The 17,391-nt window shown below is 43.9% G+C and overlaps 2 protein-coding genes across 4 annotated transcripts; one reads left to right on the top strand and one right to left on the bottom strand.

The window, feature by feature from the left end:
- The first annotated feature begins 990 nt into the window (after positions 1-990).
- On the top strand, positions 991-5,857 carry rcc1 (regulator of chromosome condensation 1). Of its 3 annotated transcripts, XM_030102757.1 has the most exons (11): positions 991-1,076; positions 1,777-1,841; positions 2,338-2,434; positions 2,582-2,769; positions 2,863-3,030; positions 3,297-3,393; positions 3,477-3,599; positions 3,750-3,890; positions 3,966-4,085; positions 4,306-4,458; positions 5,680-5,857. In XM_030102757.1, exons 3-11 carry the CDS (start codon positions 2,356-2,358, stop codon positions 5,853-5,855), a joined length of 1,245 nt encoding a protein of 414 aa, XP_029958617.1. In that variant the 5' UTR covers positions 991-1,076; positions 1,777-1,841; positions 2,338-2,355; the 3' UTR covers positions 5,856-5,857. The 3 variants fall into 3 exon arrangements, with proteins under 3 accessions (XP_029958617.1, XP_029958619.1, XP_029958618.1); XM_030102759.1 differs by lacking the exon at positions 1,777-1,841 and having other exon boundaries at positions 993-1,076; XM_030102758.1 differs by lacking the exon at positions 991-1,076 and having other exon boundaries at positions 1,099-1,841.
- Positions 5,858-13,887: 8,030 nt separating this feature from the next.
- On the bottom strand, positions 13,888-16,772 carry oprd1b (opioid receptor, delta 1b). The gene is made up of 3 exons (XM_030102767.1): positions 16,552-16,772; positions 14,888-15,240; positions 13,888-14,665 (listed from the first exon to the last, which is right to left on the bottom strand). The coding sequence occupies exons 1-3, from the start codon at positions 16,770-16,772 to the stop codon at positions 14,136-14,138; spliced, it is 1,104 nt and encodes a 367-aa protein (XP_029958627.1). The 3' UTR covers positions 13,888-14,135.
- Positions 16,773-17,391: the final 619 nt, after the last annotated feature.

The following is a 17,391-nucleotide window of genomic DNA, read 5'->3' as shown; positions in this document are numbered from 1 at the left end:
TTGATGTATGAATGACTGTGATAGATGCTACAGCACCACCTATGGGAGTGTGCAAATATTACAATGCAATTTAAAAAAATTACTTTTACCCACAAGCCCTCAAAAATGCCTTCTTTTCCTGCCACACCAGGTCACTCTGGGCTGCCTGAACTGCACCCCCCCATCAAGGGCGCAAAGACTGGAGGCCGCAGTGTGTGGTGTTAATGTCAATTTAGCGAGCACCAGACGTCGACGGCAATAGCAGGGAGAGAAGCACTAACGGCGATGGCTTTATTGTTGCCGTTATTGTTTTTCTGAGAAATAGCAGGAGGAGATTATCCATTCTGTACGTTGGACCTCACAGCCATGGGTTCAGATCCTTTCAATGGGGAGTTTGCATGTTCTCCCTGTGTGTGTGTGTATGTGGGTTTCCCCTCACACTGTGTGAGCGTGTTTGGTTGTCCGTCTCTTTGTTTGCTCTGTGATTAAGTGACCTGTCTAAAGTGCATCCTGCTCTCATTGCCCTGCAACCATGCACAATATAACACAAAACAGAAGATGCATGTATGGATGACTGCATTTGACCATGACGGTTAAAAAGTTCATTTCAGGTTAGTTTAATTTTTAGTTTTTTCGAACAAGAAACAAGTAATTCTAACAAGAATTGTAATTTAGTACAACTGTAGTTATTTTAAAATAATGTACCGAAAGTCAGTGCAAATAATCAATATTTTCATTAAAAAAAATTAAATAAGTACTTACTCCGCAACTTAGCATTAGTTTTTAATAGATAAACTGGTGTGGGAGCCTTCTTCTCCTCTATCAGTGGCACTTTTTCACAGCATAATTAATGATGGTACTTACTCCACCACTTGGAAGTTTATTGCAGATATTTAGTTGCGCGGTTCTTGCCCCACTCTGCTCTCTTGCGGTCTCGTGGTGGAATCAGGCGGAACGCTGCTGTCTCTTTAAGAGGGCGGGGCTTACCGAGGTCACGCACACAACGTGAGCCTCGCGGTTGTTGCTCGGCTGAAGACCGCGGAACAGGACTCGTTTACTCGTTTCTCTTTTAAATTACCGGTGTCTACATATCACAGGTTTGTGATTTATCATTTTCTACAAAGACCGACTGCACAGACAGGTAGTACTAACAGTACGCCGTTCACCCGGCGGGATGGAATGAGTTTTACTTCTGGGGTTCATTCATTTCTGAGTGTCACGCTAACGACTCCGGCTAGCTAGCAGCGGCTAGCAAACATTTAGCCAGCCTGACTTGGGAGTTTCTGTGCTTCGCTGACCTCAAATGAGCTTCATTTCAACCTGAAGCGACGCGTATTTTTCGTTTTGTTTACCTGTTGTGAAATAAGTTGATTGTGTCGCGGTTTTTGTTTTGTTTTTTGCAGTTAAATTTTAGTTTTAAGGATCTGATTGAGCGACTGGTCTAAGTTCAAACGGTAGCAAGGACACATGGGTTCTGCTGCACGAGAGTACGCAGCTTGTTTTGCACTCTCTCCATGTTTGGTCAGTGTATTCGTGCTGACTGCACCCTCTCTGTCGGGTTGTGTTTACCTGACGTCTAAACCACGGCTGTAGTTGAGTCCGTGGTCCTCGTGCTCTCTTCCTGCGGACGGTGGTCTCACAGCCGCACGGGAGTAGAGCAGATGAGGCACAGCTGTCTGAGGACTGAAGGAAACGTGACACTGAGCCAGACATGGAGATGAGCCCCTAACAGCTGCTGAACCTCGGCAGCTTCTGCTTAATGTCACGATTCAAATAAAGACTGCTTGTGCCCCACAGGCCTCGGGGCTTGTTGAGGAGCAGGCGTACCATTGGTATTTCCAGATCTGCCACATCTTGCCAGTGTGGGTATAGTAAAGCTTTATTCCCTCATATGGCATGCATGGGCATGCAGGGTGTGTGCTGTTTCAAAACTACAACGTGTTTTCAGTCCACTGTCTAGAGTCAACTAAAGCTTTCAGAGTGAATAATCGTGCTATGGGGTATTTTCACATATTATGGGATCAAATTCACTTTTATTTTCCCATTGTAAATCGAGCAACGTGTAATGTAGTCCAGGATCTGTTACTTATTATGATCAACCAAAGAAAAGGTGGGCAGCAGAAGTTTTTCACTCAAACTACTTGACAAACTGTTGGACAAAGATCTTGAGTCATTTTGGAAATCCCAGCTGCTCACTTGATCAATAATTATTTCTGATATGCATAAGTTAGAATTTTTGTAACTTTGGTGACATTTGCATGCTTCTTTTAAAATTTGTGAGCTGCAAGCCCATCCATATTGCAGCTCTTGCTCATTAATAAGGTCATCTAATGTAACCTGAGCTTCTTTTCCTGATAGTCCAAAGGTGTTGCCGCCATGCCTGCCAGAAACACTGCTGCCAAGAGAAAATCTGAAGCTGTTATACAAGATGAAGCAGCGCCCAAGAAAGTAAAAGGTGAATAATCCCAGTATTGAAATGTCAAGTATTACTTGGTGAGACAGAACGATGCAGACATTTCAGTGCTGTAGTAAATTTCTACGCTATTGCACTTGAGGTTAAGTGAGGCTGTATGAAAATACGCTGCGTGTGTGTGTGTTTCAGTATCGCACAAGAGCCATGGTACAGAAGCTGGCGTGGTTCTGGTTTTGGGTCAGGGCGATGTGGGACAGTTGGGTTTAGGTGAGGACGTCCTACAGAGGAAGAAACCGGGCCTCGTCTCTATGCCAGAGAAAATTGTGCAGGTGACAGCTGGAGGAATGCACACTGTATGCCTCAGTGAGTCTGGAAATGTAAGCAAAGATCTCCTTTGTTTCTCCAGAAAGAAAAAAAAACGTCTATCTTTTGCTTCAATTTAAGCTCTTGTCTTTTTGTTTTTGTTTTAGGTCTACACCTTCGGTTGTAATGACGAAGGTGCTCTTGGCCGAGAAGGGTCTGAGACGGTTCCAGGAAAGGTGGAGCTTGATGAGAAGGTGGTTCAGGTGTCTGCGGGGGACAGCCACTCTCTTGCACTGACAGACAGTGGATCGGTGTACATTTGGGGCAGCTACAGGGTTCGTTACCAACCATTGCAACCATCTTCACATAGAAAATGAGCTTTTGTGTATGTATTTTGTTAGGTTTTGTTATTTTTGTAATATGAAACTTTTTTCTTCTTCTGTGTAACTTGCCCACAAAGAAATCATATTTATGTTCATTTTACCTTTTATCCCAAGACGGGATAGCTTTCCATTACAGGGCAAACACAGCGACAGAGTCCAGAGCACTGCAACACAGTGATGGCAGCTCTCAGTGGTTTGCATGTATTCTTTTTCTCCAGGATAACAATGGTGTCATTGGTCTTCTGGAGCCCTTGAACTCATCTCCTAAGCCCGTCAAGCTCTCCTTGGAAGAGCCTGTTGTGAAAATTGCTTCAGGTATTAAACTTTTTATTTATTTATTTTTGTTTTAAACCACATACTTAGTTGAAAAAATATGACTGAAACAATACTTTTCACAGGGAACGATCACGTGGTTCTGTTGACACAGGAGGGAAACCTTTACACTGCGGGCTCAGCGGAGCAGGGGCAGTTGGGGAGAGTGCCTGCGATTTTTTCAGAGAGAGGAGGCAGGACAGGACTCGGTAAGGAATGCATGAGTTTTTCAGTTTAATGGCAAAAAAAAAAAACCCAGAACAGTGTCATTTGTTTATTTTTTCTTCATTACTTTAAATGATAATTGTGTTACCAGTTCTTTTTGATTTTGTTTTTCAAACCTTATTTTGTGCATACAGCGAGGCTGTTGGAGCCTCAGGCGGTCCGAGTCAAAGGGAAGGCTCACTTCATCGATGTGTTCTGCGGAGCATACGACACCTTTGCTGTGACGAAAGAGGGGCATGTGTATGGATTCGGCCTCTCAAACTATTACCAGCTGGGTCAGTGTGGGACTTCTAGCTTCTGGAATTGTATGTTGTTGTTTTTTTAAATCTTTCTGTATTTTTCTTGTTTAGGCAATAAGAATCTCAACACTTCTTATGTCCCGGTAAAACTGACAACTTTCAAGAACTCTACCACGACCTGGGCCGAATTTGCTGGAGGACAACATCACACCGTCTGCCGTGATGCTGAAGGTGATCCGAATTTGTCTGATCGATAAAAGTCCTCCTGTTAAACTCTTTTTAAACAAAAATGAAAACGGCTGATGCTGAGCCAGAATGTAAACCCTTAATTAATCCAATTTTATAAAACACATGCATCCATACCCCCCCCCCCCCCCCCCCCCCCCCCACAGGAATGAGATAAACTGAGAAAATGATGCTTATGTCATGTTTTCCTTCCTCCTTTTTAAAGGGCATGTGTACAGCCTGGGCAGAGCAGACTACGGCCGCCTCGGTCTGGGCCCAGGAGTAGAAGAGAAGAGTGAACCCACACGTGTAACGCTAACGGAGCCGGCTAAAGCAGTAGCTTGTGGAGCATCTGTCAGCTTCGTGGTCACTAAAGACGGTGAGGGGACAGTGAATGCAGCAGTGGATCAATCGAGCAGTATTTAGCAGGGTTCGGCAGGTCGGCTCCTATTATTCTTTCTGCAGACGCGATTGTTCTTTGCAGCCTGTGCCTGTCCTGTTTGGGGTGTGTATATAAATAAATGTATCGTCCAGCGGTACAGTTGGAAGGAAGACGAGCTGGGTGTCTTAATACTGGTTTATTAAGCTTCAGATCTGAGGTTACTCTGTAATTAACCAAACCAACGCCACAGCAAAACAAGTCTAACCAGAAGAAAAAACGGTTGAGAGGCTGCTCTATCTCTGGTTCTCAGAGGCATGCACGCACACGCTCACTTCCTCGTCCCGCCCGCCTGCTCCCTCCCAGTCACTCATGTCCTTGCGGTGCATTCAGGTAACTTGAAAACATAGGAACTCGCAGAACACAACTTACTGGTTAAAAGTGAATAACATCTGCAGCAAAGATGCTGCAATCATAAATGAATACGGCGCATTAAGCAACGTTAACAGGCACTATTGTGAGGTCCGTCTTCTTCTTCTTAGGGTTTTTTTTGGCAGCTTGCGTTCCAGCAATTCCACTACCGCCATCTCTTTTGGTGTTGCCTTCTACCGGTACGCCCCCAGGCTCCTGACTACAGTGGCTGAGCGGTTCATACATAAAGCGTGCTGTTGATTTTTGAGAAACTTTAGGGATTTAAGGGTGCCTTATAGCCCGATAAATACGGTAGATGTATCTCCAAATCCATGAAGACTTTGGGTGATGCTTGCTGAGTTAATATCAGCCGAGTTCAGGCCTTCATGATGTATCCTGACCTCTTTGAGTCAGAAAACTACTGTATGAACAGTTTAACAGTGTCTGTTCAGAACTGAGGCATAAAATGTTTGATTCCAGCTTTTTTTATGTGAAAAAATTTGTTCAAACCAAAATTTAAAAGTTTGATTCTGACGGTCTTTATTGATCATGTTCACACTCAGTACTTTTCAAGCACAGTTTGATCAAAGTTACAGAAAATAAACAACCTCGACTCTCCTTGTCTTCCTGAGATTCTGAGTGCTACGATCTTGAAATCTACGTTTCTGTTTTCGTCATGATGAAGAAGCTTTTTGTCCTCATGTGGCATTCCTTCAGTTGAGTTTGTACAGTTTGTCAACCAGTGTCTTGATCTCCCCTCCGTGTCAGTGATGTTGTTACAGGTCTGTCATTGTGTTTCCTGTGATTCAGGGTCTGTGTACGCCTGGGGCATGGGCACCAACCTGCAGCTCGGCACAGGAGAGGAGGATGACGAGTGGAGCCCGGTGAAGATGACGGGGCAGCAGCTGGAGAACCGTGTAGTACTGATGGTCTCCAGCGGAGGGCAGCACACGGTCCTTCTGGCCAAAGACAAGCAGGACAAATGATGTTTCCAGGTGGAGCCTTCTGCTTATGGGTGCTTAAATCTTGGGAAGGGGTCGACTTCCCGGGCTGCGCTGGGTGGGATCAGGTCGCCACCTCTTTTGTCTTAGCATGGGGGTGGGGGAGCTTCATGGCCTTCTTTTGGTAGATCATGACAAATGAGAGAATATTTTTTTTAAAAAAAAGGAAACCTAGCTGTTGAAGTTGGAGTCATTTCTATGACTGAGAGGTTGTATGTAATGGTGCATGTATGTAACAGAAGAGAGTGCATACTGGTTGACTTCTGAAGTTTTTTATAATGTTTTCCTTAAAGCAATAATTATCTGGACTGGTTCAGACAGTAGATTGATGGGAGGCAAATAAAACGTGCAACTACTGTTCCTTTTTATCCACTGCACATTGTTGTATTTGGACATTTGGTAACACAGCATACTGTATCCTGCTTTTGGTTGGAAGGGTTAGGGTTAACCCCTGTCTTAAAATAAAGTTTGCTTTTTTATACTTAAAAAATGGTTCAAGTTTTTTTTTTTTCTTTAATGTTGAGGGGGGAAAAGAAACTGTGGGAAATTGTGAGTGCTTGATAGAAAACAGTTTGTCCAAAAGTCAGCTGTGATGTGAGGAGTGGAAGTGTTCTCTAAGTTTCCCTTTATTTTTGCAATGTAACATGTAATTTCATGACATTTTTAACTGTACATTGTCACATTTACACTTCAGTAAAAGGAAAGTAATGTTTTTTTTTCAGGCTGATGCTGTTGAGGTTTCACCTCATTTTCCTCATGCATGCAAACAACACCTATTTCCAGAGAGTCACAAATGTAAATCAGAAACACTTAACAATGCAAATTATGGTACGAGTACAAAAAGGTACATCAAAGCGGCGCGCTTTTGTTTTTATTGCGAGGCGAGACGCACGGAGTCTCTGCTCTTCTCATCTCCCTTTCATCTGACCGTAAGGACTGAAGATGAAGTGTGAGGACCGGGTCCTTGTGGCAAAAAGCTTCTCCAAACACTTTGAAATGCTAAAGAATCTTTCATAAGCAGTTAATTTATCGAACTGGGCCCTTTGTTGGTTTATTTTCTGCAGCTTGCTCTGTGACCACATGCTGTGTGTATATGGTGTTTTCACAGCGTCGGTGCCTGAAACGATCGTTCAGGGCGGACGCGGCGCACCAGGCGGAAGACCTGGACAAACCGCTCACCTGCCTCTGATGCCCATCTTTCATATTTAGATCCCGAAGTAGAAACATTTTCAGCTGCTTAATCCCTTTCGTCTTATTGGCCGTGTTTGTACAGTAGAACAGATGAGACATTCAGCGTTGGGGCCTGGATACTGTACAACAGTCTTTAATGGATTTATGTAGTAAAGATAAGCTGATTGTCACATTTCTACTCAAGTAACATGAAGTAACTGGATCATACAGTCCAGTTCAAAAGTCTTTGCGCTGGCTTCCTGTCTCACAGAATTGATTTCAAAATTCCACTTTCTACTTTTCAAATCTCTTTAATGCTTTAGACCCAAAATACACCTCAGACCCTCCGTTATGTTCTGAGCCGCCCAGACCTCACAGATTTTCTAGATCAAACTACACAAAGATTTTATCCTTGTTTTCCAGGACTGTGGGAAGGATTTTGAGTCAAGGAGGAGGTTTATCTAAATTTAAACATCATCTCTTCTATGTATGGTACCTGCCTGATTACAGTTTGGTGCACGTGCAATAACATGAATGCTTTTGGCAACGTTGCTGAATGAGGTTGTGAGGTTATGAAATCCTTCATGAAATGTAACAGATGGATGCTTATCTCCCCCCCCCCCTCACCCAACTTTCCACATGCTGGAGCATTGAGTGCGTTAACGATTTAAACCGCTGCACATTTAGAACACAAAAGATGTGATTTTTTTTTTTTTTTTTTTTTTTGCAGAGACATCCTGCCATTAGTTCCTTTCACTGGCGGGAGGCAAAATGGGATTTCTCATAACGCTTGTGGGTGTTAATCTTCCTCTAGTTAAACTAATCACAGAGGAGCGCGAGGAGTCCCGGGCACCTGCGCCGCCGCTCGTTCTCTCTAATAACGCAGGGAGCGAAATTAATCGCACCGACCGGCTGATCGGCCCTGAGATGTGCATTCGACTTTCAGGAGCTTTTGTTCGGTTAATGTGCTCTTTAGTGTGAGCTTTCCGCCACGCGCGCGCGTGTGTAACGTCTCGCTGCAGTCGGGAGCAGGAGCGGCATCGTGTTATTAAAATTACAGCAATTTTTCAACAATTTATCCGAGCGCCTCGAGAGGGAAGCGACACGTCTGAGTTGCTCCACCGCTGCGCGGATCGAGTCGCCTCCTCCTCGTGTCGAGTGCTGTTTTTCCAAGTACGTCTTAATCAGGAAATACAGAGTTTATTGATGAATCGAATGCTTTGGAGAGGCCCTTCATCAAGCCGCCCATCCAGCGGGACTCTTATCATGGACCGCTTGCAGTCTGCTGAATATGGTGTGACGGGCAGCTTTTTAATATCCTTCAATGTGTTTCCAGAATAATAAGCAGTTTTAACAGTGGACTGATCAGAAATCAGAGTTGGCCTCGAGCGTAACACTCCAGTGAATAGTTATTGATTTGCCATTGTCCTTGAACACGACACGTTGAGGACGAAACTGATAAACCCTCACAACTGAAAAAACATCGGCGAGGGACTTTCAAAGGAACTGAATCTTATTTATGCCACTCATGATTTGCTCCACAGAGAATACTGTAGTAGTCTTTGAATGTTAGACTTTTTGATTCTCATAACACGAGTGCGATGCTGCTCTGTGTTGTAGCAAGGCGACGATACCCACATGCCCCTGCTGCTGGCGCCCTGAAAAGAAAGACAAAAAACACACGCCACGGCCTTCTGAGAGTGTGTGCACAGGAAACCAAACAGGGTATTATTAGCAAATGAACATCTCTCTTGCTGTTAAGCCGCTGGTCCTCCACCGCCTGCGGACGGAGCTTGTAATTACCCGTGATTGCCTTGATAGATTGGACTTCTCGTCTTGCGGCTGGAGGCCCTCCTCACGAGGCCCGCAGCAAAGGACCTACAGCTGTGCCAGGGCATTAAAGAAGGGCAGATCTCTTGACGCACTCCGCGTTTCCGAATGTGTCACATTGACAAAATAACACCAGGCATTAAACCCTGTTACTGAACCGCCGTGGCGTGTGACTCATCCCCACAGCAGACCTGGATGTCACTGTAAAATTGATTGTGTGATAATTACAGAGGTCCGTGTCATACGCGATGGTATAAATCCTCTTTATAGACTGAGGACGGAACGAGCCAGAGAATCAAGTTTTGCGGAAAGATGCAGCCGATAAAGCGAGGATGAAACGACTTGTGAGGGAAACGATCCGTCTTGTGACGGAATGAAATTCACTTTAGGAGCCATGAAGAGCAAGCTGAGGCTGTGAGTTCATGTGAATTAATGTATTTATGCAACCTTTCATAATGATTCACAACTACAGTTTAAAATGACTAAACTGTTTCAAACTACATACTAATATTAGTAAATGTAGTAGTTATCTTTTCTCTGAAAACCTGAGCCCCTCTTGCAGCTTGTGTTTTTCACCGTTGTGCAGACCGACAGATTTACACACTTACATTAAAGAGACATGTTGATCTTATGAGGCCAAAGGTCAAGTTCAGTTTGAGAAAAATCCTCCTGAGAAGAAATATTTAAAGATCAGACGGAGGTTAGAGTTAGGATCCTGTCAGTATTAGTTATGACCGATGTTAAAGTCAGCACAGGAAATGAATAAGTCAATGTCATGTCCCTGGAAACCTGTGTGTGTGTGTGTGTGTGTGTGTGTGTGTGTGTGTGTGTGTGTGTGTGTGTGTGTGTGTGTGTGTGTGTGTGTGTGTGTGTGTGTGTGTGTGTGTGTGTGTGTGTCCAGTTCAAATGAATCATGTCATCTCCCTTGAGGCGATGCACCAGATTATATTCATGTTTGCATTTGCTGACAGATTTGGTGAAACTCTCCTAAACCTGAGCGCAGTGAGACTAATGAGGGCGGCTGGAATTCCCTTTGATGCATGAGAAGAAATATTCAGGTTAAAGATGCAGGATGTGACTAAACAAGCTGGACAAGTGTATTATGAATATATTATTTGGACATGATGTCGGGATGGCGATATACATAATAAACCATGGGGAATATGTTTTATTTTAATAGTCCACCATAGGTCCATGTACACTATTTGACTCATTTTCAACCATTAACTCAACTGTGGCGCAAAACAGAACAGTAGTGTCCCAGCATTTCATTTCTCTGTCATTTCATAAGCGTTTCGGTTGAGGTCTGGTGACCTAATTTGTCAGATGGCATCTATTTATCCAGCCCAGTTATCAAATATGCTCCTGTGTAATCATCATCATCATCATCATCATCATCCTCCGCCTGTGAACATGTTTGCTTTTGGTTACATGGCAGCGACTCGGCAGCGACAGGTTGCACACTTGTCAGTCAGGAGGTGGTGTGACGCTGGATTTATAACCCCGTATGTGGGTGTCTGCTCTGAGCTGCGCTGACATGTCTGAAGGACGTCGATAAACAAAAGCTTCTGCAAGATTATCTCTCTTCTCCTGAGCTTCACTGAATTTGAGTGCCTGTGTGCCCATTGTTATTGAAATTATCCAAATTATACACTTTGTTACTTTGCTTTTTCAAAGTGAACATACAGGCACGGGCCATGTGTATTTTATAGGGAACATGCGACGATCTGTACTCTGCTGCTTGCGCTGTGGAGACCTTTCAAAAAAAACATGTCCTCTTTTCATCCTCCTCGTCCCAAATGTCACTGTCCGTCTTTGATGGGAGCTTGGAAGCTTTTGGGAAACCATCCTGTCAATCTTTTAAAGGTGAGTGGTTTCATGTGAAATGGTATGAAGGCTCTCTTGAGCATGTAATCTGCACCGTCGCCCACAAAAAGAGAAGAAGTAATTCAAAATGTAGACGTCAAACTATGTATGAAATGAAATTCTAAGTGAGTACACTCCATTGGAAATGAACTGAATAGGATGTTTATTTCATAATATAACCTTGATCGCAAACCCTTAATGTGAAGAATTTGTCATTTTCAGTCCAGTCTCTGCAGACTTCTCTGGCATTTCAACTAAATGTGTCTCATTTAAGTATTGAATGCATCTCAATGTCATGCGTTTAGACCACCTATAATATGTTTTTTCTCTCTGTTGACAAACTGCTATAAGTCATACGTCACGTTATCCGAAATGAGAATTTAATTTTTAAACATCGATTCGTTCACTCTCGGAGATTAAAGGACACACTGGGATTTGAGTCATAGCTTGAATCACATTTCATGTGTTTTATTCATGAAAAGATAAAATCCAATCGGCTGTAAAGTCCATTTAAGACACATTACTGTGACATGTGATTCTTCCAGAAACACGGGCACTGTGTGGTTCCCTTTCAGTTTTCTAAAACATCAAACCTACCATCAACAGTCCACACCAAACAGAGTTTATATCCATTTGCAAAAAACAGGGAGAAACAAAAAAATATATAATACAAAAATACAAAATGACTCCAAATACCAGCTGCTGAGCCACTGAAAAGCTGGAAAAGCCATTGAACCGTGAGTGACAGAATAAATAATATGGTCTTTTCATATCACCAGTAAAACCCTTTCATTGACCAAATGAGCAAATTCTCCAAAGCAGCGGTGGGTCTCTTTAATCCGCCCTGCAAGAAGCCAAATTGTGAATGAAAATGACGTTATTTATTCAATGAAAATGACTAAATTTAACCAGTATGCATGTATTTGATATTTTCCTATCTTGGGATACACTGAATAACATTAACATTTATAGTAATGGCAATAGAATTTGTTCCAATATGTTTATTCTGGTTGTCTTCCTTCTGCCAGTATTATCTTTGCATTATTTTTTTAAATGTCGTTCTTTTTCAGGACACTTTGTGTCATAATTTCCCTTGTGACTGCGCCTCCACCAGGCCTCAGGGAACCCCGCTGCCTTCCAGAATAAATGCTTCGTCCTGTCAGCTGCTGTCACTCTCAAGTGAAATCTTGTGCCAGCATTCACAAAAGTGCACACAACTTAAAATAATTACACCAGTGTTTTTAAATAAAAGCGAAAGTTAACTTATACAGTAACATTAATAATGTTTTCCAAGGCTGAAGACTGAATTAAGATATTCATACAATAAGGTACTTTATATTTTGTACATGTGAAACACAGTTTGAAGTTAAAACACCTTTTTTTTTGTTGTAAAAATAGTTAAACACAGACGTGGATAAGGCATTAAGGTACAATTTTTCATTCAGTAGACTTAAAGTTGGAAACTCTGCAGGACTTTTAAATGATTTTCATACATGACAGTGGTGAAAAAAAAAAAAAAAAAAGTCCGATAAAGTCCAGACGGGAGACAGGAAGCATGTTCTTTTCCCATCGTCATTTACAATACATTACCTGCCATTTATAGTACTTTGTAGTTATATAACACGTGATCTTCGTAATCGGTTCAACGCGAAGGCTAGCGGTACAACAGCTTGACAGCACACTGAAATGAAACAAACCACGTCGTCACCTAAATATGCTATTAATGCGATTACACACATTTCAGCTGTTTGACAAAACTGCATGACTGCAGTGGAAAAATGATCCTCTCTGTCCACATCTCCGAGTCTCGAGCAATCACGAGTGTAAAACCGTCCATTAGCAGCATTAACATGTAAAGGAAGATTCTAGCCGCTTGCTAATGCACCTAACGCCCTTGCCTCTGTGCCAGTTACCCCACAGTAATGCCCCTTTACCCTTCAGCCCTTCACTTCACAGCCGTCTGAGGATTTTGGTTGTGCACAAAAAGAGAGCAGCCTGACTGCTGGAGGAGTGGAAGCAGTGAGTCAGCGGAGCACGGCCGTCACCGCATGGCTCCATCACAACAGCAAAACGGCCAAGTCACTTCTTTTACATCTTTTACAAGCATTTTTCACCAACTACAGAAACAAAAACAAATCAACACTGAAAGTCTTGTGCAGAATATTCCCTCAGAATGAGCTCTGAGTTATGAGTGTGGCTTTGTAAAAATCCTCTTCTAACCACAACTACACACTTAATCTGAATACATCCTCAACCTGAAGAACACAGAGCTGCAGTCTCAACATTCACATTATCTCATTGTGTGTCACTTTCAACATGGAATTCTGTAGATCAACTGTAAAACAAAGTCATAAAATCAGTTGTGAGACATTATATTTATTTGTGTTGAGTCCATTCTCCAATTTAACGTTACCACCAACGCAAACCGACACATTCTGTAATAAAATCTCTATAACTATATTCATCTGAGATAATCAAACTAAAGAAAGCCATCATTCATCCTAACGGCAGTGAAATATAATGGAGCAGTGAACAACTTAAGGGACAAATATTCTTTAGAGAAAGTGTTGGAGATCAAAGTGTTATTGTGTAATTGTTGTGTTGATGTTGATGTGTTTTTCTAAAGCTGCAGATTCTAATGATGTGTGTCTCTGGTGGAGCTGTGAGCAGGATGCTGCTGGCTCTCCACTGAGTCTTAATCACTCCAGAGGTGATCATATATCTTTGTTCTATCATTTATGCAGTGAATGACCCCGCAGGTACAGACGATTAAAAAGCGCTTTTGCATGTGGCAGAATGTGATCTGTGCACGTGACCTGCAGCTGCTCCATCTTCTTCTTTCTTCCACGGAAGTTGGTCTGGTCTTCATCAGGCAAATACCGGCGATCTGACAGATCGTGGTCAGGTGACTGATTCAGCCAATCCCACACTGGACACAGTTTTCCCCATAAAAAGACACCTTAATAACATTGTTTGTATGCGTAGGATACAGTCTGATCATTGATCACTGAGACTGTGAGGCCCAGACGGTTCACCTAATATGGAGGTGAAACACACTGTACAGTGTTTTCTGTTTAACCAGAGGCAAAAACTTAAAGATCACTACTTTTAGGATATGTCTGTTTGCTTAAATGTTTGATTTTTGTGTGTCTTATTTACACCGTAAGTATCTATGTACACTTTTAAAGTGAAGTGTTCCTTTGCACAGGCACACGTAGGAATTTCTGTGATCACATTAAAAGTGTGTTTCAAAAAACCAAGTCGTAGAAGTTTCGTCAAATAAAACCGAAATCACAATCAGCTGTTGAAACGGATTCAGACTCCCGTGGTGGAGACCTGAGTGACCTCTGTCGGGAGGTCATTGTGAAGCGTCCTGCCGCCCGACAGATCCACGCCTAGTCAGGCGGGCGGCCTGTCGGTGGTGGCGCGGGCGCAGACGGACGCCGGCTCCCTGGCGCTGTTCCGCGCCCTGGAGAAGCTGCTCTGCTCCAGACGGGAGCGATAGGGCAGGCAGAAATCCCTGAAGCACCTCTTGAAGTTCTCGTCCAAGAAGGCGTAGAGCACGGGGTTCAGGCTGCTGTTAGCGTAGCCCAGGGCGATGCACAGGTGCCAGCTGGCCGTCACCAGGAGGCTCTTGTCGTCGACGCTCACCACGGTCCTGACGATGATGAAGAGGTGGATGGGCGTCCAGCAGACGATGAACGCAGCCACCACCACCAGCACCATGCGGGTGATCCGCCGCAGGTTCCTGTCCTTCTCTTTGGAGCCGGAGAGCAGGCGGACGCTCTTCAGCCGCAGGATCATCAGGCCGTAGCACACGGTGATCACCAGCACGGGCACCACGAAGGCGAAGATGAACACACACACTTTGGTGACGGTGTCCCAGTACAGATCCGGTTCTGGAAATTTGAGCTTGCAGATGGTTCTTCCTGAGGAGTTAAAACAATTACAAGTTTAATAGAGCTCCATGTGGAGACGCTAATTCGAGCTAATAACCCAGCAGAAGTGTTTTCTCTTTTTGTGGTGATCACTCCCTGAAAGCTACACTGAAAACTAGAGAGACAAAAACCCTGAGCGAACAGATATTTCTATACAGACAGGATCATTCCCTGGATTTTTTTTTTCCTCTTTCAATCATAAAACTCCCTCACCGTCTTTCTCCTCGGTAATGGCCATCACCATCACAGGGACTCCGACGGCGGAGGCGAGGATCCAGATGCAGACGTTAATGAGCTTCGCCTTGGCGGGCGTGCGGAAGTCCAAGGCCTTGACGGGGTGACACACGGCAACGTAGCGGTCCACGCTCATCATGGTGAGCGTGAAGATGCTGGTGAACATGTTGTAGTAATCGATGGCGATTATCACCTTGCACAGCAGCTCGCCAAAGGGCCACGTGCTCATCAGGTACTTGGCGCTCTGGAAGGGGAGGGTGCTTGTGGCCAGAGCGTCGGCCAGAGCCAGGTTGAAGATGTAAATGTTGGTGGCCGTCTTCATCTTGGTGTACCTGGCAGGGTGGGAGAAGGGGATTACAGAAGACTAAATATTTGTTCTATTGCTGAATCACATAAATGGTGCCAAATTGTCTGTCACTTCCTCTTTGTGAAATGATTGAAAAGCAGAATACAGGAGGTATGCAGATGTAGAAATCTGTCATGGCAGAACTCTAAATATACAACTGCTTCAAAGTGATTCTGTATTGAACGTAACAGGCGAGGTTCAACTACACAGCAAACCTTATACCTTCACATCCCACGTTTCTAGTTTTTTCTTCCTTTCATGTTTAACCAGTGCATATTTTCTGGATACTTGTCAAACTGTTGACAGTCAGTGAGGCTGGATTTATCCATGTAAAAGCCCACAACATGACACGAGCTGCTCACATTTAATTAAACTGAGTTTCTGAATGCTTTTGCTGCCAGACAAGGATAAGGAAAGACAAAGGACCGTCTTACCTTTTTTATTTTACTCCCTCATGTAAAGACCTTTAATTTATTCCACACCATCCATTGATCTCACTCGAAACGTAAATGCATTGCCAAAGAATCAGGACTGTATTTTCCTTGGTTTGACTGTTGTGAAATTGAAAAACAAGACTACAAAAACTCACACGTACTTCATCCTCCCACACATCTCTCTACTTCAGTTGCAGCAGAGGGGTGAGACTGAATGACACATTGGGCCCAACACTGATGTTGCCCATGAACATCATCACATTTACCGACGCACCTTCTACCAGACTGAACCTCAGTTATCAATTTAGACAGCTCAGTGTGCTGCCGCTTCCCCACTCAGATCAATCAGTAGAGTTCACATCGTAATTCCTGTCAGGAATAATTACTGCAATGGAGTAATTTCCAGGCTAAGCTGTAGATCATATGGTCCTTCCACCCCCTCCCTGTGTCTCTGTGGAGGAGGAGGATGTGTGTGTGTGTGGGTGTGTGCTTCAGTTGGGAAGTGGCTCTCAGACCCACTGAAACTGTAGACAATTACAAATGCAGAGGAGATGAAGTCAGAGGTCACTGTGTGTGTGTGTGTGTGTGTGTGTGTGTGTGTGTGTGTGTGTGTGTGTGTGTGTGTGTGTGTGTGTGTGTGTGTGTGTGTGAGAGAGAGAGAGAGAGAGAGAGAGAGAGAGAAATTATCCGATGGGATATTTGATTATTCTCTTTTATTTATTAGCTTGTGAGAAACAAGAAGGTTTTTTTTTTTTTACATTTCTTTCCCAAAAACTAAACTTAAACCCTTCTTTTATTTATTTATTTATTTATTTTAATTTAATTTAATTCAATTTTTGTTTAATTAGTTGTGGTTTTCTCACCTGACCACCCCGTACATGACGAGCACGTTCCCCAGCAGCCCCACCACGCACACCAGGCAGTAGAGCGCCGTGATGCTCACCGCCAGCAGCAGCCGCGTCGCGTCCCTGCTGGTCTGGTTGGACGCGGCGGTCCGCAGCTCCTCCGCGGACGTGCTGCTGTTAAAGGGAGTCACGGAGAAGCGCTCCCTGAAGTCGTCCGGGGGAAAAGTGGAAAACTCCATATTTAAAAAAAAAATTATTTTGTGAAACAATTCAAGTGAGACTTGAGCGCGGCGCAGAAAAAAAAAGTCGTAGATTTCCAAAGAGGGTGCATAGGAGCGCACGAGAACTGCTCGAAAAAACTAGTGATGTGGAGCCAGGAGGATGTTGGATGTTCCGTCTCTCTCTCTCTCTCTCTCTCTCTCTCTCTCTCTCTCTCTCTCTCTCTCTCTCTCTCTCTCTCTCTCTCTCTCTCTCTCTCTCTCTCTCTCTCTTGCCCCGCCTAAAGCGTCCTCCCCCCCCACTCCTTTTTTTTCTTTTTCCAAATCTCCTAATTAGCCCCAGCAACTAATAGCGCCTCATCACATCCATTTATTTTGTTCATTACGGGCTGATGTCCCACCTGCCACAGCAGACACTGTCAGTCATAACCAGCCTGAGCATTGTCACAGCTTTACAGCACAATTACGCGCATCTTTATTGAGCCGTTCCTCTTATTGCTGCACTGTTTTTTTTCCCCTCCAACCCTGGATCGCTTCTGCCACCCTCCATGGCCTTTGGCTTGTTAGGAGAGCTCCACTACCGAGCCCGGCGCTCTCACCTCAGTGATATCACCTGACTAAACCACTGGACTGATGCAAT

Source organism: Salarias fasciatus, chromosome 11, assembly GCF_902148845.1.
Source record: "Salarias fasciatus chromosome 11, fSalaFa1.1, whole genome shotgun sequence".
NCBI classification, from domain to species: domain Eukaryota; kingdom Metazoa; phylum Chordata; class Actinopteri; order Blenniiformes; family Blenniidae; genus Salarias; species Salarias fasciatus.
The sequence above is the reverse complement of the archived record's forward strand: the minus strand, read 5'-3'. Positions and strand labels throughout refer to the sequence as shown.